Raw genomic sequence first — 20,554 nt, 5'->3', positions numbered from 1 at the left:
TTTGAACACACCTCCAACCAGACTGTTGAAGGAATATCGATACAGTGCTGCCTTTCCATTATTTCTCAGTGTCTTCATAAATTCGCAATGTGGCCAGACTGGCCACACAGATGTCAAATAGTCAGTGAATAGTATCAGTGAAGGTGAAAAACCTCAATAAAGAGCATGATTGTATTACTCTAAGCCTTTTTAAGCCTTTTGGCTTGTGCTTTAACCATCCATTTTTGGTTGTCTTTACACACTCCATAGAATTACATTAGAGCCGGAATAAGCTTCGTTAGCACCAGGATTCTTTCCAGAGGGTCAGTGCCTGCCAGGAAAAAGATGCTGCACACCACAACTAAGTGTTGAAACACTAAAATATCACATTTTAACAACTAGACGTGTGGCGCCTCAAACTGAAGCACAACTACAGTTTCCAGTAGGACAGAAGTCGGTCTTTTAATACGTATTTCTCTCAGTCTAATTACTGCCACAAGAGTCCTGAACCAGTTAATTATCTGCTGATGTCAGCTATGACCAAAGCATCTGATCTGCTTCCCTGACTGACCGTTTTCACAGCTGACATGTTCTCATTTCCGACGATTCCACGCTTCATTAGCGAAACTGTCCGTGTGAAAGTTGATTATGTCGAGTCTGATGCGCTCGCTCTGTTTCCATATATACAAAAGGTTATTTTTTTCCTGCTTCTTTCTTATTTGGCCTGCGCAAATTCATGAGGGTGCTAAAATCCATACCTCCAATTCGTATCGACGTTCCTCTGTCGTTGTAACAAATATATGGTGATCATGCTCTTCTATAACAATGTATACTCAAAGGTGCATGCCTGGGACAAACATACACATCTATTGCTATAATAACTGTTGCAGTTATGAGTTCAGTAGCGACGACAGTGACTGTGTCATGATGGATGATCAGTACAGATCTTTGACAAGCCGTTAGCAAACAGCGCATCTCTAGAGATGAATGACTTCAATCAGGTTACCCACCACCTCTTCCGTCTTATGATTCGACCTGTGGATTCAGGATGTTTGGAGCAAAAATGGTTAGAGATTGCTTTCCTTGGCAGTTTATTGGGTAATTCTTCATAATATGAAAAATGGAGTATCCAGATCGCTTGATCATGTGGTTATACTTACGTTTTTTTTTTAGTATGACTCAGACTGAAGTGTAGGCCTAGACTAGTGTAGATAGTCTAGCATACTTTATTTTGAATTCTCATTGACGATAACTCTTAAACTAGGTATGAATAATGGGATCTGACAGTAATCAATATATTAACTTATCGCGCAATATATGTACATGACCTCAATCATTTTTGGTGACGCAATATATCGCCCATTATATTTACTTAAAAATGAATGTCACCATGTTTTGTACATTCCACTTGCGCCTGTGTCTTTTGCAGCTTCTCGTACATAATGAAAAGATGCTTCTACAAAAAAAACTTTAATCTGCAGATATGATCTTGTTTAGGGATCTGTGCCTTTGTGCATACGGACATCTGACTGCTGAGTAGTGATTGTGTTTTTCAGGAATAGTGTGCACCCTTGATTTACAGAGAAAAGAAGGTCTGGGAAAAATCTGCAGATGGAAAAATCTCCATACAAGTTCTTTGTGCAGTTTTCTTTTTTTCTACTTGTTACTTTGCACTTTTTGTCAGAAAATGTTTATTTAGTATTTATTCAGGTTTTTTAAGGTATCCAATATTTTGATACTTAATTTCCATGATCTAAATATTCTTAAAAATTAAAAGTTTGTTGTCATTTGGAAGTGTGTAGGCCTTCTTGCATTATTATGCTGTTACATTATGATTATATATTCTGTGGCATAAAATGGTCTTTAAAATGACAATAATATCGCTTATCGCAATTATTTCTGGGGCAATATATCGCACAACAAAAAGTTGTTATCGTGACAGGCCTAGTATTTATTCCATTACATTGTTATGATTTGCATTTGCTTTGCCGTTTCTGGAGTTATTTGTATGTAACGGTGTAATATAAAGGTACAATATGGTATTGTGACATTTGGAATTGTTGCGAGCCAGATTCAAACTTGCAGTATTTGATCTGACATTTATTGCATGACGTAATTATTTTCTGTTGGATGATATATGGGTTCCATATTATATGATAGCATTTTAGTGCCACTAAATGCTGTCAAAAATAAATAATAATAAAAATAAATAAATGTAAGATTACGAGAATGAAGTCATATTATTGTGAGATTAAAGTATTTTGAGAATGAAAATATTACTTGATTCTCAAAACATTATGACTTTAATCTTGTTTTGTTACTTTATTCTCATATTCCTATGAGTAATTCTGACTTTATTCTCAAACTATTACAAGTTTAATTTCATATAAGACTTTATTCTCAAATTGCTACAACTTTCTTCTCATAATTGACTTTATTCTCAAAATATTTCATCTTTATTTTTATAATCGTAGAATATGTTTTTATTTTTACTTGGCACTAAAATGCTGATATAGTATTGATTATTGGCCGGTGATTGTATTTTTAACATGTAACGCTTGCTTAAAATTAATCTTCAAAAACTCTAATAATTTAAGAACACTGTTAAATCTTTAGCAAATGTCAAAATGATAATACATTTTTCATACTGTCCATTATAATGTTATGATGCTTAAATTCTCTTGTTGAATTTAATATATTGTTTTTATTTTACATTTAAACAAAATGGTATAATTTAATATATATTTTCAATAATAATCTATATTTACTTAGACAAAATATTATATTTTAATATATAATACATATTTTAAAAGATTTTACCATCATCCATTTATCGATTCGGTTGGCAGCCATAACATGAAAAATAATTATCGGCCAGAAAAATATTGATCCCTAATGTTTTGTATTAATTATACAGCTTCTTGCTTTATTACAGCTCTCTTGTTTGTCACTTGCCTATGAGGACATCTGCTTTAACACAAGCCAGTCATTTTCAGGTCACGTGCATCGAGCTAATACTTAGATCCAGCCATCTGATGCCAACCATCTCCCTAAAAGGGTTCCTTTGCCAGGAGCGATGACAAACAAATATGTTTTATTTAATCTGTTTTGTTAATGAATGAACAGATTATGATGTCCATTATCCATGCCATAAACCAAAGAGTTATCGTTTTGCTCCCTTTTACTCCCTCACTTTTATCTATTTCACTTAGATCAAGGGATTGATGCTGACCCCTGCCAGATTAATACACAATTCGGAGAGCCCGTAATGAAATTGTGTGCCAGCTCACACCTGAAAATCTCCTCAGGCTTATGAAACAAGGTTCATGGTGGGGAGGGGCTAATCTGGTTTGTCGGCGAGAAAAAGGGGCATTACAGGGTCAATAGATGCAAAAACCGAGACATCTCTTGTTTTATGGTGCTTTTTGTATAGCGACGCATGTTGGTAATTAAATTTTAGTTTTGTAGCTTTTATAGCGCACTCATTTTTTTCCAGAAGTACTTCAAAGCTCCAGACAGGCTCAGCTGTTCGGTGTCTGATGTCTGTCTGTCTTTTGGGCCTGATCAAAAGCTGCGTCCTCGTTTTACTCTGCTGTTAATTTACACGGAACTCATAACTGTGGCCTCGTTTGACTCTAGAGGTGTTTGAAAGCTAGTCAAAATGTCATTCCAGCAAATATGCGGGAAAACCGGAGCAAATATCCAAACTAATTAGGCATGTGCATTCGCATAATTCTCTCTATGCTTGTGGAATCGCTTGCATAATTAAATCAGACGGCCGTCTTTATTCTTGTTGATAGAATCGCCACATTCGATTTCGTTCCTACCCTTAGATATATTTAATTGCTAAACTGTTGCCTTCGTAGCTTGAAAGAAGAAAGTAAGTACTGCGGTTTATGTTCACACCTGGAATTTCACACATGGCAGTGCTCATTACATGAGAAAAAGGAGAAAGGAGCTTTATGCATAATGAGCTCTGTCCTTGTCGAACCTCCGACGTCATCAGCTTTACCCTAATAAAAATCCCTTGGGGAAAATGATGCCATGTAAAAGGAATGGGATTATCTATTTTTGCCTTCAGAGAAGGCTGATGTTATGTGGCCATGTCACGTTTACTATGCTAAAGCCCATAATATTCAGTGGAATTTGTGTGCAGAATGCATATTTCGAGGACTCTTGCTTGCTCTGCTCCGTTCCCTCGGTGTCAGATTGGCTTGAACATAAGAGATGGTCTGGAAAACTGGGAAAGAGACTGAGGGGCCAATTCACTAAACAGCTGCGCTACTTTTCTGTGCTGCATTACAGCACCAAAACCTGCATCTATATTCACTAACCAGCCGCAATCCAGTTTAACTAGGTGCTAAATGCACTGAAATAACACTTTGTTATGAGTGTTTAAATTAAAGGATTAGTTCACTCCAGAATTAACAACCCTGTATAAGTTTATTTCTTCTGTTGAACACAAAAGAAGATATTTTGAAAAAAAAAGAAAAAAAAAAGGTTGATGGTCCCCATTGATTTCCATAGTTTTTTTTCCCCATAGTCAATGGGGACCATCACCTGTTTGGTTACTCATTTTCTACAAAATATTTTCTTTTGAGTTCAACGGATAAAAGAAACTCATACAGGTTTGGAATAACTTGAGGGTGAGTAAATGATGACAGAATTTTCACTTTTGGGCGAATTAACCCTTTAAGCAAGTAAACTCGTGTATTGTAGTAGTTGTGGTTATTTTTAGTAAATTATTTAGCAATTTGCATTAAAAAAACACACTGGCATCCATGAAATGATGCTAGCAGCAGCCGCTGTTCATTCTTAGCAAACTCCCCCTGAGAGAGCGAGACACTCATTCAGTTTTAATGGGGTTTGCAATAACCTGCCTTGCTCTTGAGACTCTGGAGGTGTCCTGCACGAGCTCCTGAATATTCCAACACGTTCCAGAAGGGAATATAGAATCTTTTCCACTCTGTGTAAAAATTTATATCACTTCCAGTCAATGCCAGAGCTGAAACTAACTAATTCTGACAATTGTGTAATGCAGTGAGAGGCTGGGAAAAGTAAAACAAACCAAAAAAAAAGCATCAGTTGAGCCTGCAGGTTTGCACAGGAGGCTGAGGAGACACATGCCGTTATGAGGATTGATGGGAAAGTAGCGTGAGGGCTTGCAGTATTTCACTTTTGCTGTGTTGGCATGTCGAGCGCTCGGCATCTGATTGCTAATTTCATCTCGAGTCAATATAAATCAGTCATTGCATGCGTATTGTTTTTGGTTTATGTTGTTCTTGCACTCCATTACATGTTTGAATTTGTAAATAGTAGATGATGTAATATTATCAGACTACATTATCAGTCTTTTTTAACCCTCCGGCAGAGAATATGATTAGTGTAAGTCAGTTGCATACCCCCCAGACTCGACGGGGACTAGATGACCGACCCAGAGCTCTGCAAGGAAGTCACATGACCCCCTTTATCCAATCAGCAGCTGCTCGGTGATGCTTACACAGATGTGTAAAATGTGTGATGGTGTCTGCCTCATCAGTTAGAGAGGCTAGAAGGGTACAGGCTGTTATTTTAATCAGATCTGTGTTTGTATCTTCGTCAATAATTCATGTCATCATCCTTTCAGCTAAGCGGAGCCACAGCTTTTATGATTACAGCAGCTCAATGGCTCACTTTTCAGGATTGTGATATAAACGGGAGAAAACGGTGACATTATTTTAAGCACATTTCTTACCCAGTTTACATTCTCATTACTGTGATGCAAAAATCAAATTTTCATTACTGTGCTGGAAAAAAAAACAATGATATATGGTTTAATTTATGCTGGTTTAAATGTAAAAATTATTGTATTTCAGTCATTTTTACTGTAATTTTGCGGTGAAATGTGCATGTAAGCAATGTCCCATTTCCTTTGGTTGTTTTTATACAAAAACCTTATTTATTTGTTTATTAGATGGATAATATTTCTTTATTTATGGCCACATAACTTCATTCTGAAAATTATTGAGGATGGATGGTGGGAATGGATTGAAGATTCCTGCTCAAGAAGGAGGATTCAATCTTGATTATTTGGTTGGCCTCTCATTTCTTTCTAATAGAATATACTGATGAATATTTACAATATGATATTATCTCTGTTTTGGTCTTTTTGCTACTTTTTCAACATGACAGTGGAAAAAAGATAGGATATGATGGCGAAATCATGAAAGAAAATACAGTAAATCATAAAATGTCACGAGACAAACTCAATCTTCAACAGTATTATTTCAGTGACGTTGATTTACTGTCATATTTCAATTTTTTAAGTTATTTAAAGAGTGTTTTTATTGTCATTTTTTCTCAAATATGTCTGAAGTTTTTATTTTTCTTTCAGTTTTTATTTGTTATTTTATTACATCAAGTAATTTTTTATATTTTATAAAATATAGTAATGCATTTATATTTTAAATTTTATTTATTTTTTTCACACTCATATGTTGCTATTTTTTCAGTGAAACATGACAGAATTTTTGAAGAATCATGATGCAGCAAAAACACCAAAAGCAGTATAAATGTATTATAACAGCGATCGATATGGCTAGTGCACTTTATTTAAAGTATTCTGAAGCTGTACAATAGCTTGGTGTTAGGACAAGACCAATATTTAAGTTACAATGATTCCCCCTTTTTGTGTATATCAAGAGCTCTCTAACAATCCTTCAAATGTTTCATGTTCCACAGAAAAACTAATAGCACATGGGTTTGAAATGACATGAGGGTAAATAATATGGTAAATGATTTTTTTGGGGGGTTAACTATGCTTATAAATGGAAAATCAGGAGTTAAATACAGTATGTTAAATTTAATATTACACGCAGGTTCTTAATTAGTGTTATTTAGAGATGTTTAACACAGACATTGATGCAGAGTTCGGCCATGTCATGTTGCTTTTAGACGCAGCACCAGATGCTTAGCCAGCACTTTAATTATTCAAAGATGGGCTGTGCTCTGCAGCACTTACCCATCCCTGTGTTCTCAGCAGGTGTGCCGCCGTATATCAACTCTAAAAGCACATATAGCCATCAGCAGAGGGATAAACTTTAATACAGCTCAAATCTCAAATCTGCTTGCCACTGCTGTTACCTCAGCTCCCGCCAAGAGCACACTGTTCCCTGTCTCTCAGATTTATCCTCTGCCTCATCTAAAAACAGTGATGGTGTTGGTGTGTGTGGGATGTGCGTGTCCGCCATGCCCCTAATTTCCTTGCTCACATCATTTTAAAATACACTGAAGGATGTGGGTTGTTGCTTAGTTTAAGGAAGGCCCTAAGGTGTTGTTTTTGCACCGGCTGTTCATATATTATGATGCAACTTTTTCCTTTGCCTTAAAGGGGTCATATGATGCTGCTAAAAAGAACATTAATGAACATGAAATGTGTTTATGCGGTTTAAGGTTACTCTTTTGGAAGACCAAACAAAGTAGTTTCGCTTTCACAACGAAAAAGCGTCACACACCGCAGCCTTGAGTTAGCGTAGGCCGGAGGCCTTGAGTGAGCCACGGCCTAGAGTATGCGGAGGCCGGCTTGAGTGAGCAGAGGCGGGCGGGCTTGAGAACGGCGCGGCCAGCGGATTCGATGATCTTTGCGTGAACATTTGCGCGGTGTTATGCAAATCTTCCCACATCGTGACGTAGACATGTGGGGGCGTGTTAGAACGAGCCGTTTTAGGTAGGCGTGGTTGACTCTTAACTTTTATAAAGAATATCTCTTTGGATTTGAGACTTTAGTCTTTGCAACTTTACAGATCTTCTTTATGCACCAAGAGCTTGTAACACTCCAAAGAGAAAGGAAAAATTGAAATCGCATCATATGACCCCTTTAAGAAAAAAGGAAGACAGAACTGGGATTTTATGCTTGAAATGGATAGTTCAAATTAAAACAAAAATTGTGTCATTGTTAATCAACCTCAAACCCGTTGGCAGGTGTATGAAACAAGAACTTCCAGGAATAGAATCTGAATGTAAACAAGAATACCCAAAGCAAATGTGCTGTGTTGTCTTAATTTAGTCTGGCCTTATCCAGCCCTGCCCTGCTGAGAGCAGTTTGTTGAAACAGGAGTCATTTGTTTCTTTTTTATTTTCTTGCTGGCAGCTCTTTGTGGTTTAGTAGCTACAAGCCACTCTCATTATAGCCCAATTTTAAGGTACAGTATGTGCTATGCCCCGTACATAATTAATTTACCATTACTTAGGCACATAATTGTTGTTTTGAACATTGTGATTAATAAACATGGTGCTAAACCACTTCAAAATGAGAACAGACGTTCATCTCCACTGAAAAAGTATCATGGTACCCTAATGGTACCACAGTGTTTTTAAGCATATACCCCATTATTCTTTGACGTAACTTGGAAGGCTATTGAAGTATAATCATTCAGTACCATGGTGTTACCACCTGACACCATCATTGGCAATCCATGTTATTAACATGTTGAAAGTTGAAAAACAGAAACCAGGTGTTTTTGAAGAATGATAGAAGACCTTGTTTACAAATTTGGTGCATTTTTCTCCACTTAAATGTTTTATGCATCTGAGCAGTTCGGAATTGAAATGTCCGATGTGTGGCACTAAAAGGTCAAAGCTGTATCACGTTTGAAAATAATGTACAGTACCACTCACATTAAACCCTACTCTAAACCTAACCAATAGTGTTAACAAAGGCAAAAGTGTAATAAAAAAGCATTTGCTGTTACAGTCATGCCATTTAAATTTTCTTCTTCAAGTTGTGATTCGTGTTTCACGAGACTTGTACCCAAGCGCTCCTCAATGTAATGCTGTACCAGGTGTGCTGCCGAGCAAGTTTACTATGAAGTTGTTTATATGATGCAAATGTGTAGATATCTTAGTTTACACATCTTGAGGTCATGAAATAGTATTGTGCAATGAGCCGCGTGAAAATAAATCAGTTATATAGTTACTTCAATTATCTAATTACTGGTATTCAGCACATTTTTTGCAATGAGACTTTTTTTTTTAAATAATTAATAGAAAAAAAGTCATTTTTTAGCCATGAACTGTACATGATACTAATGCCGAAATATTTCCACAGCTGAAACTTTTGTACGTTGTCTGCAGTCAGTGTGTAATAATTTTGAAATGCAACGCTCAAAGTGCATTCTCTCTGGAGAGTTGATTGGTGTCCGTTTGGATGACATCCCATTCCAAGTCAAAGCATTTAATCTGCTTCATTGCACATAGACGCCCTAATCTGCTTTGCTGTAAAATTTTATGATGTTGAAAATATGAAATATACTACAGGTTTAGAGAAACATGATTTTAAAATAACTAAATCCTCTTTGCAAGTTATATTTATTTTTAGTACTATCAAGAAAGTGTTTAGATTTATGGTGTGCTTATTGATAAAGGGATAGTTCATCCAAAAATTAAAAAGTCTGTCATCATTTACTCAATCATCATTACTCAAACAATGTCATCATTGCTTTCATGCAATAACAGTGATTGGGGACTGGAGATTTCAGGCTTAAAAAGGACACAAAAGCATAAATGTATTATAAAAACATTATAAATGTAGTCGACGTGATTCATGTGTCATATTCCAAGTATTCTGAGGCCATAGAAAGATTTTGAACAGACCTCAAGAACCATATCAGTCTGATTTGTTAACGCATCAATCATCAGTTTTGTGAATTGGATCAACGGGTTCATTGAAAATATCTGACTCAAAAGAACAATTCATTCACAAACTAGACATCACAACTGATTTGTTCACAAATTGGACATTATCACTTTTCAGGGAAAATCATCTTATCTGTCAGTCTGTTTTTCACAGGAACTTCAGAAGACCTGGAATATAGTGCATGAGGCATACAGTATGTTGCCTTTTATGATATTTTGTGGTTATTTTTTTGTCATTTCTGAGCTTGACCGCCTCAGTTCTCATTCCTTTCATTGTGTTGGAAAACAAATGGCCAGGATATTCTACGAAAAAAGCATCTGTTATATTCATATTGGCTTGGAATAAAATTTTTGCATGAAATATCCCTTTAAATATTTACTTTATGATAAACAGATGTAATGCCGTTGCCTTCGCGATGCCACAACAAGATGCAACAAAAGCAGATGGGATCTATGAATAGACTACGGACGCGGATCTGTCCTGCTGGAATGGTGTGACTCCATGATTCGGTTCCCCATATACTCCCTCATGGGCTTCAATGGCTTTGGCCTGTTACCCATCAGTCCCCTTCACCACCTGTCCTCATAATGGAGAAGGTCCATGTCTTTCTAGCCTACTGATCTCCAGTTACATTAAAGCAGGACAACGGCTTGGACAGCATGTCCTTCATTTTTAACACTTGACGTCATTGATTAGAAAGATCCCATATATAGAACAATATGCAGTGGCAGTAGGACCCATTTGAGGCCAAGCCACGCACTTGGGGACTGTGATGGATGAAGCCATCTTGGCATCTATCGTCCTGTCTTCCAATCACCTCGCTCTGTTCTGCCTGGCAGTAGAGTTTGATTGGCTCAGCTCACTGACCCAAGTCACATGACCCATTATGGGGTACGTAAATCTTCTCAGGCCGGCAACAAGCGTACTTAAGTGTCTAGAGCTTTCAGAGTTCATTGCTATCCCGTTCACAGGAAGTGCAGTCATTAGGACGATGGGTTGAATGTACAGCCAGAGCCCCCTTCACACGACATCTCATCTTCTCTCTAGCTGCCTGTTAATCAGGACAATCCCATATGTTCTAACTGTCAGAGCAGGTGGCTATCTGTTGGAGAATAGGAATTCAACGTGACAGCTTACAATATTTGCACACACACACATTCTGTAGAAAATCAGATTTAATTAGGTTTGTCTTGATTTCTTGGTAAAATATCATATTAATACCTAATATCTATCTATCTATCTATCTATCTATCTATCTATCTTTATCTGTAGAGTAACAATGTTCACATTTACTTGTGCTTTTGCAACATTTTGTGCAGATGTAAGTTGCAATATTATGTTTATGTTGTTTGTGACTAATCTCATATAGGATGTGTTTGGGTGAGTAAATGAATCTGTTAGGAAAGCACTAAAGCTTTAGGCTGCTCACTAGGAGCACAGTAAGAGAGTGAGAAAGAGACCAAGAGCTCGCAGCACCCAAGAAACCCTGCACATTTCTAATTTGGTCCTCCGGCTAAAGGATTTATGATTAATGTCCTTAAGTCACTATATTGTATGACTCCGGCCACGTTATGTTCCCCAAGATAAAAATAAAGTAAAGAGCTGTAAAGGTCGATTAATCACGGTATTAATCATCTCAGATCGACTCGCCAACAGTCATGATGGCAATCGAGAGAAGGGCTGCTGTGATTTTCTTTTCTGAAACATTAAGCAAACTAAATAGTTCATAGCTACCCAAGAGAGTAATGTTATTGTAGAGGGTCTTTAAGTAAGTGCATTAAAAAATTATTTACTTGCCTTCACTATACATGCACACTTTTGCACTGCAAAAAATAAATAAAATTAAATTAATAATAATAATCTCAATCAGCAATTTTGTCTTTTTTACAGTAAATGTTAATACAAGATACATTAACTGAATTTAAACATTTTACTGTAAAACTTGTTTCCAGGGAATATATTTCAAATTAAGTAGTTTCCTTGTTGTAAGCATAAAACTAAATCAATTTAGTTTTACATTTACAATTACGGTTTTATAATTATAATTACTGAAAATACTTTTCTTATAAATGTACATCTCAAAAAACAAGCAAGGAGCATCAGTGAACGAGTTTACAAAAAATAGCTAGATTAAATATTAAATAAGAGCTAAATTCATCCAAAATGGCTGGCAGAAGAGAGAAATTTTGATTGCTATACATGTTCTATACATTTTTATATGTTTTTAACACAAGATGCATTTATCTTTTATAGAGATAATAATACTTGTTTTGTTTTTTTTAATAATCTTGAATTAAGTTTAAAATATTTTTCTTACCCCATTGACAAACATACTATATACTATATACAATACTATATATATAACATACTTTTTTTAAACATACTATAACAAAATTTAGTGAGATTTGTGTTTTAAACAAGACAATTACTTGAATTTTAAATATATTTTCTGAGAACAAGTTTTAATATCTCACTCAATTTGATAGGTTTTCAGTAAATGTATCTGTAATAAAATATAAATAATATATAAAATATTTGTATTGTAAAAAAAAAAAGAAAAGGACAAAAGAGTTGATTAAAAAAATGAATGTTATACTTACTACAAGTGTTGTGATTTTAGTTTATCAAGATGCTAACGACAAACTCGATTGAAATTGTCAATCAAGTTTTCAGTGCAAAAAAACGTGTTTCAAAATTGGTCACTTAAAATATTCCATGACACGATGCTCTTTTAGAAGACAGCTTATGTAGGCAGCGAGGCAGCCTGCTAGGTTTGTTTCCCCATCATTTTTTTTCTCAAATGTCTCAAATACCTTGAGAGCAATTTAATACAGCGCATTATCATTCATGCTGATTAAATAACAGTTCGTGTCATTAGGTTTGCAAGCTTAATGCAGCTGCCTCTAATGCCGTCAAGAATTTAAAATCTTGGCTCCACAAATGAAATCATACACTTATTTTTTAGATTTCCTTTAGTGCATTTCCTCCTATAAGACAAAGACAGTAAATGTTTATGATTTTGCACCATAACATCTCCTTTTTCATTACCAGATGAAGCAAGACTCGAGGCATCAGGACAACCCCTCAGTCCTTCCCAGGTTCCAACCGGAGCCCCAAACATCACAGTCTCTTCATCGCTGCTGGAGGACGAAGATTTCGCCTCGCAGTTCCACTCCCCAGCAGCGAGGGCAGAAAGCACAAGGGAGCAGCCTGTGTTCGCCTCAGTACAGACCCTGCAGGTTGCAGAGACACAGCCTCAGGCGCTGGTGCATTCTCTGCCCTCCCCACCCGGCAACAGTGACAATCGAACCAATCAAAAGTCCCCTGGGGAGCTGGCCGTCAGAGTGCCAAATCCACCGTCCCCGGCACATAAAATCAACAGTGTCTTGACCACTAGCTCAGGTACTGCTAGATCGTGAGCTTTTGAATCAATGCTGTGTACAGAAATCAAGAAGTGGTGTATTTAAAGGGGTTTCTTTTCAGGGACTTTGCTGATTTGATGTTGTCGTCATCCTTTCTTCACCCTTTGTTCATCATCTTCATCACCATCATCATCATTTTCAAGGTCATTGTGTTTGTTGTTATCATAATAATCATCATCAATAATAATATCTTTAAAGTCAACGTGAAATTGCATTCACATCCCATTTTATTTGCGCAACATGACATATTTCTGAGTAAAAAGTGAAAAAATTTAGGACGTCATCAGGATTTGATTGGATTGTGAAATATTAGACTATGATATTATTGGTTAATATTCTTTTTTTTTTTTTAGAAATGAATACTGTTATTCAGCAAGGATGATTAAATAGTTTATAAACATGACAGTAAAAATATTTATAATGTTAAAAAAGGTTTCTATTTATTTTATTTAAAGAATCCTGAACAAAAATATATCACCGTTTCCACAAAATTATGAAGCAGCACAGCTGTTTTCAACATTGATAATAATAATAAGAAGATGTCTCTTGAGCAGCAAATCAGCATATTAGAATGATTTCTGAAGGATCATGTGACACTGAAGGCTGGAGTAATGGCTTTGCATCACAGGGATAAATTATATTTTAAAATATATTAAAATAGAAAACATTTATTTTTCAAATTGTAATAATATTTCACAATATTACTTTTTTACTGTATTTTTGATCAAATAAATACAACCATGGTGAGCATTACCAGCCCTTATGGACCCTTTTTGAACAGTGGTGTTATTTTAGTAGCATTGAGATACTATTGTATTTTTTATTAATACTTTGAATCAGTTTTTATTTTTATATTTGTCATATTTTTTAATAAATATATTTTCTGTTTTTATTTTAGTTTGTGTTAAATTTTTAGTAATTTTGTTGTGATTTGCCATTTTAAGAATTTTTTTATTTATTTCTGTATAGTTTTAATATTTTGATTGCAGTTTAATTATTTTAGTAAATCAAGCTATACTAAATTAAACTAAATGAGAAATGCTGCCTTAGCTACCAACTGAAATAAAATGTTTTCTTTTTTTTATTATTATAACCCTGATAACCCTGATTGGGTCAACTTTGATTTCATGTTGACATTAAAGCTGAAGTATGTAATTTTTGCACATCCCAACTATCCCGCCAACGTTTACTCTCGCTGAATTTGTTCGTCTTATCTTCAGTTATATTCGGTTTGATGACACTAGTGGCGCAAAAATTACACACTTCAACAAGTCCCGCTACTGCATAATCCCCAAGAGCTACATCCATCCTCTCCCACATGTCCTATGTGTCATTCTTCACCATCAGCGAGCATTCATGTGTGTCCTCGATCTCACCTCCTGCTCCTGAGGTGGCTCACTCAAACGTTCTCTGCTTTCAGACGAGACTCTTAGTGAATTCCCCAGGAACCCTGATCTTCCCACCGCCCCGGGATCCTCTTTCATGATTGTGGCAGAGACAGATGCCGCGCTCTCTGACAATGTGACAACTTCGGTCTCAATTTCTGCTTTTAACGGCACCTCCCCTGAAAGAGCTGAAAACGCTTCATCCGGCGATTCAGCGCGCAGCAACTCCCACACTGTGACCAGCGACAGTCTGCAGCTCACCACAGTGACCACCACGACTGTCACGCCCTTAACTGTGACATCAACGACTGTGACTCCGCCCACTGCCGTCGTTGTGGCGAAAGAGGTCGCGACCACCGTGCCGACCATGACAGCCACCCAGACCACAACAACCGAGACGGAACCACCGACGACAGCCACCACAACCACTACGACAACAACTACCACCACCACCACCACCACAAAAGTAGCACCAACAACCACAAAAACACCCACAACCACTTTAGCAACCACCGCAACGACAACCCCTCGTCAAACCACCGCTGTATCTACCTCTGGAAGTACCATGACTAAACCGAGCAGCCCTCCAACTGACAGTTCACATTTGACCTGTAATGTGACCGAAAGATTATGGGTAAAAACAGGTGAGCCCGTTTACTCTATTAGCACGTCTGTGCTGTTTTTAGCGATAATTCGCTAAAGGAATTAGGCAATTTTTAATTAATTTAGTTACAATTGCACCACTAATCAGTGCAAATCAACGCAGTTTACATTCCATTACAGCAAATTTAGCAGGTTATTGAGTTGAATTGTAGATTGCGTTGAAATAATGTTGTTGAACTGATAGTATTGGCAATAAAACAAAATGTCATATCTAGACCTAAACAGTGTTTGTAGGAAAACTTTTTTAGATTATAAGCAAAACCCAATCAGGACACCTATTGTTCCAAGTTACCCCAATTTTGCTTTGCATGTAAATGTTTTTGGGGTTTGTTGCATTTGTTTGCCTAGCCTAAAATATTTCAGCCTTTTCAATTAGATTTTAATTGTAATTTAAAAATAATTAACAGCTATGGAATGATGAATAAACATTCATACCTACATTAAAATTAAATAACAAAGCGATGACATTTAAATTGTGCTCAGCTCATATATATATATATATATATATATATATTATATTTATTTATATACACACACATATGCTTTATTTGTTACTTGTCATTATAATCTATTCTGTTATTGTAATAAAAATAGGTTTAGGCTATGGCATTAATAGAATAGAATAGAATATGATATAATATACTATGAAAATACATATAAATAAATAAAAAACATAAATAATATAAAAATAAATAATAAAAATTTATTATTTACATAATAAGTAGATTTTTTTGGTTCGCAGTGTTTTGTGCATGTAAGCACTTAGTCAGATGTTTAACCAAGACTAAAATATTTCAGTTTTTGAAATGAGATTTTAGTTGTATTAAAAAAAAAAAAAAAGTTAACAGCTATGAAATGATAAATACACATTCAAGTAACAAATCCATTTTGACATTTAAATTATGCACAGCTCATTACAACAGAGCCATATGACAAAACCAATGTACAAATGCACATATCTACTTAATCTTGTGAAAGGCTTTATTATGCATATAATATTACCATATGCTGTTATTTTACTCCTCCTCTCCCACATTCTACAGTGACAGCATATGCACTGCAGTGAAGCCAACATATGTTCACTGTAAACAGACATGTTTATGGGCATGGCTGTCCCCCTTGGGATCTGAGCTGCTTTGAGATGCTTAGAAAATCATGACTTTCATATGTGTTGTATTTTTTTCCCCAGTGTTGTCCATCCAGATGCGACGAAATCGCCTAGAAGCTGGAATGAGACAGGACCTGTCTAAAGGTATCACGCAGGCACTGCAGAGAGCGTTCAACGACAGCAACATCCGTGTTCAGGTTGGTGGTTTTGCATGTGTTTGGAGCCAAAAGCCGCTACGCAGTTATAAAAGTTAAAAGGTTTGGGATTGGTTTCAAGATTTTTCAATGTTTTTGAAAGAAGTCAGAAGGATTTAATGCATAATTTAAAAATAATTAGCATACTAGTATGCACAGTGTACAGACTATACACTGCAGCAATAATAAAATGGTAGTATGCTTATCCAAACCCTTTTCTCTCTCTTCCATTGCAAGTACAACACGAAATAAGAAATTCTAAATAAATAATGAAAAGAACTAATCAGAATAGTTGGTTGCCATTGGAAACACAGTAAAATAGGCCTTAAACAGTAGAATCAAGATAAGCACAGTGCTTTGACCACAGTCCTCTGGGACCTTATCACTGTAGCATCATGGGAATAGTAGTTTAGCAGAGGACAATGTGGTGGGAGGCTGCGTGGGAGGTGTTTCCTGTTTATGTTCAGTATGCAGCTCATTGAGTGTGATTGTGTAGAACATCTCCCTGTTTTCAAGCGCTGAGAAAGGACCGTCTTATGAAACACTTGGTTTGAAGCCTAAGGAGCATTTGCACGTCTGTCCATCAGAAAGGCATGTCCAAAAATAGCGCAGCACTGGTACCTCATATGCTGCAAATAAAAAATCCGTATCATGGTAATAGCAGAGACAATGTGCTGAGGGGAGCTCAGTTGCCTAAATAGAGATTTAAATGAACGGTTCGCTAAAAATTTTAATTCTGTCATCATTTAATCACCCTCATGTCGTTCCAAACCTGTATGACTCTCTTAAGTTTAAGTTGTTAGTCATACAAGTCATATGAGTTTGAGCATTAGTAAATGATGACCGAATTTTCATTTTTGGGTGTACTGTCTCTTTAATTGTGACTGACCACTGAAAAGGTTGTTATTAGCATTTGAAGAGCGACCGTCTGTGTCTATTAAGCTCTGTACCGAATGACTCAATCTGTCTCTATATTCGTCCATTTTGCTCACTGTGTGATTTTTTCCCCCCCTCTTTCTCCTTCTCCTCGTCAACTGTCCATCAGATCAGAGGTTCTGTATCATTACAGACCCTGGAGGTGATCAGCAGGAGACAACACAATCACTATCTACACATGAACAGAGAGAGAGAGAGTGTGTGTGTGTGTTTGTGTTGGAGTAAAATGAGAGAGATGGTCAGTCAGCTTGGCTCAATATGATGACATTTATTAATGTGGGATTTGTATTAGCATTTGCCTCAAGCGCTTAACAATAAACAAAGCCAGTAAGAGCATTTGTGCGAATATAGCACTATAAATAAAAACAGCATATGATTTTAGCAAGGCATATTTGAACTCGTTAAGATATTGATACTGTGTACACTTTTTACACACACAGTAGTGTTTAATTTTAATTTATCCATGCATCATAGGAGATTTTTGTGTTTTTTCCACAGTGTGTCATTTCCTTCACGTCTCAGTTGATGTATTGTGTCTCATAGCGTTCTGTGATGGAAATTATATTTTTGGAGTAAAGTGTCTGACTCCTTTGTCTTGCTAAGACTAATTTAATAGCTAGAATTGTATGTGTCCTTAATACACACAATTAAATAATATTTGTTAAAATGACTGGAAATGGCACAGTAGAAATATTTATTATTTATTTCATAATTTTGGAAAATGTGATTATTCTCTCAAAGTAAATATCAAAACGAATTATATCATTATTTGTTTAGATTACTGTAGTTTAAAATGTAATAATTAGTAGTTTTTTTATGGTGGATTTTCATATTTTAAGACAGAAAGTCTGTGAGAACAAAACAAAATCTGAAAGTTGAAGAAATAATCACCAATTTATTTAATATTTGTGTTAAAAATTATCATTTTAATTATCAATACAATTATTTTAATTATTATTTCATTTAATTTATTTACTTAATTTGTAATTTTTTATTCATTTAAATTTTAATATATAAGTAAGACTATATATGTAATTTATGTTTTTGAATAAAGTCTCTTATGCTCACCCCGGCTGCATTTATTTTATCAATAATACAATAAAAACTGAAATGTTGTGAAATATTATTACAATTATTATTGCATATTATTATTATTATTATTTGTTCTAATAAATTTTAAAATGTAATTTATTTCTGTGATGGCAAAGCTGAATTTTCAGCCGCTATTAATTACTTCTTCATTTCAGTCTTCAGTGTCCACATGATCCTTCAGAAATCATTCTAATATGCTTAGTATTTTTGTGGAAACTGTGAAAGAATTTATTTACACTAGAAATCTTTTGCAACATTATAAATGTCTCAATTTTTTATTGATTTAATGTATTCTTTCTGAATAAAAGTATTAATTAAAAAAAAATCTTGCTGACCCCACACATTTGAATGGTAGTGTTCTAGTTAAAATTTAATTTGTCACACCACAGGACCATTTAAAAAGAACTAGCCAAAGAGCTGATAGAAATTGGTGAAAAAAATACATTGTGTCAGATGTCCATTACCATATATCCATGTCCTTTTACATGATCTGTGTTCTTTCTAGTTGGAAAGAGATATCTGCACGCCTTCTAATGTGACTGTGGGCTACTATGTCTTGAGAGGGAAGTCTGTGTTGGTGGCCTCTGTTGTGATGGACACATTAGTTTCCTATGGCTTTGACAAGCTACTGAATGACATCAGAGAGTATGTTCCCGTGGTGTTGGCCATCCCCAGTCCTGTGGCCCCATGGTTGCCCAGCCTAGGCATCCACCTGCAACTCAAAACGGGTACGATTCTTTTCCAACTGAAGTTTATTGGAAAATCTGACTGGAAATGATCTATCTGACAAGTTTTAAACTTGAGCACCTTTGTTTACCCTTTTTTGCATTACATATCCAACCAGTCTTAAGCCCACCGCCATTTATTGTTAGTGAAATTGCATTTTAGACAGTTGAAACTTGGTAACTAGAATGATTGGTAACTGGAATGTGGGCTCTGTTTTTGTTTAACAGTTTATTGTTTTCCTACATATAGTTCTCAGGTTTGTTGGGCCAATGGACAACATCAAGTCTTGTGGCTTCATCCAAATGATGGAGCAACGATTGGAAAATGTGTTTGCTGAGGCACAGGAGAAAGTGGAGGACTCTTATGGGACTCTTTCCGTTGAGGTAGTTTTTCAATTGAACTTGAAAATAAAGTTTGATAAATGGCTTATCTTCAGAGGTTTGATAACGCCGTTCCTATGAGGACTCGTCTGTTGGATTTGGATTTATAGTTTGTTTGTGTTTTTGAACAGATTCTGAACACGTATCAAACTGGGAATTCGTTGGCAGTCACTCTGGTGTATGTGGTGTGGAACAGTAGCACTCCGTTGAACGGTACTGTGTCCAGCGGTCTCCTTAACCAGCTCACTGCCGAGCTGGTGGGCTACTTTCTCTTCTTCCCCCCTCTGATCATCGCTGAGCGTAAGTTCCAGCTTGTGTTTACCGCTTGATGTTACATTGACTTGCTGCACTGCTCATGTTTGCATGTTAGTGCACATTGAAATGGTAGTTCATGTTTATTTCTGTTTGAATCCATGAGTTTGTTTTCCTTGAGGCAGAGATCTTCAGTTTTGGTTGATCCAAAAGATGTTTTCCTAGGACACATAACATTTTCCTTTTTTGAATGGGTAGTTGATATGAAAAATTTTGGGGAAGTTGGCTTGTTCTGCTGTGTAACTTGCTATACTCCATTAAAAATTATTTTAAAGGGATAGTTCACCCAAAAATGAAAATTCTGTCATTAATTACTCACCCTCATGTCGTTCCAAACCCGTAAGACCTTCGTTCATCTTCGGAACACAAATGAAGATATTCTTGATGAAATCCGAGAGCTTTCTGACCCATTTCTGACAAGCATTAAAATAAATATTTATGTATTTAATGGATATTATGTTGACATTCAATATTCGCTTTTTTATTCAAGTTTTTTTTTTTATTTAAGTAAAATATACTTTTAAAGGGGTCATATGACGTTGCTAAAAAAGAACATTATTTTGTGTATTTGGTGTAATGAAATGTGTTTATGCGGTTTAAGGTTAAAAAAACACATTATTTTCCACATACTGTACATTATTGTTTCTCCTCTATGCCCCGCCTTTCTGAAACGCGTCGATTTTT

General features: G+C 35.8%; 1 protein-coding gene across 4 annotated transcripts in view; it reads left to right on the top strand.

Annotated features, from left to right (window-relative positions):
• The window catches only part of kiaa1549la (KIAA1549-like a), a 55,083-nt gene that overhangs the window by 5,889 nt on the left and 28,640 nt on the right, over nucleotides 1-20,554 (top strand). For all 4 annotated transcript variants that reach the window (XM_016483723.1, XM_016483721.1, XM_016483722.1 and 1 more), the window contains exons 2-7: nucleotides 12,704-13,054; nucleotides 14,495-15,103; nucleotides 16,312-16,427; nucleotides 18,958-19,180; nucleotides 19,428-19,561; nucleotides 19,690-19,858. In XM_016483723.1, the coding sequence (XP_016339209.1) occupies nucleotides 12,704-13,054; nucleotides 14,495-15,103; nucleotides 16,312-16,427; nucleotides 18,958-19,180; nucleotides 19,428-19,561; nucleotides 19,690-19,858 (1,602 nt within the window). The remainder of the gene's footprint in view (nucleotides 1-12,703; nucleotides 13,055-14,494; nucleotides 15,104-16,311; nucleotides 16,428-18,957; nucleotides 19,181-19,427; nucleotides 19,562-19,689; nucleotides 19,859-20,554) is intronic.

This window comes from Sinocyclocheilus anshuiensis, unplaced genomic scaffold (genome assembly GCF_001515605.1).
Source record: "Sinocyclocheilus anshuiensis isolate Anshui unplaced genomic scaffold, SAMN03320099.WGS_v1.1 scaffold1102, whole genome shotgun sequence".
Classification (NCBI taxonomy): Eukaryota; Metazoa; Chordata; class Actinopteri; order Cypriniformes; family Cyprinidae; genus Sinocyclocheilus; species Sinocyclocheilus anshuiensis.
The sequence above is the reverse complement of the archived record's forward strand: the minus strand, read 5'-3'. Positions and strand labels throughout refer to the sequence as shown.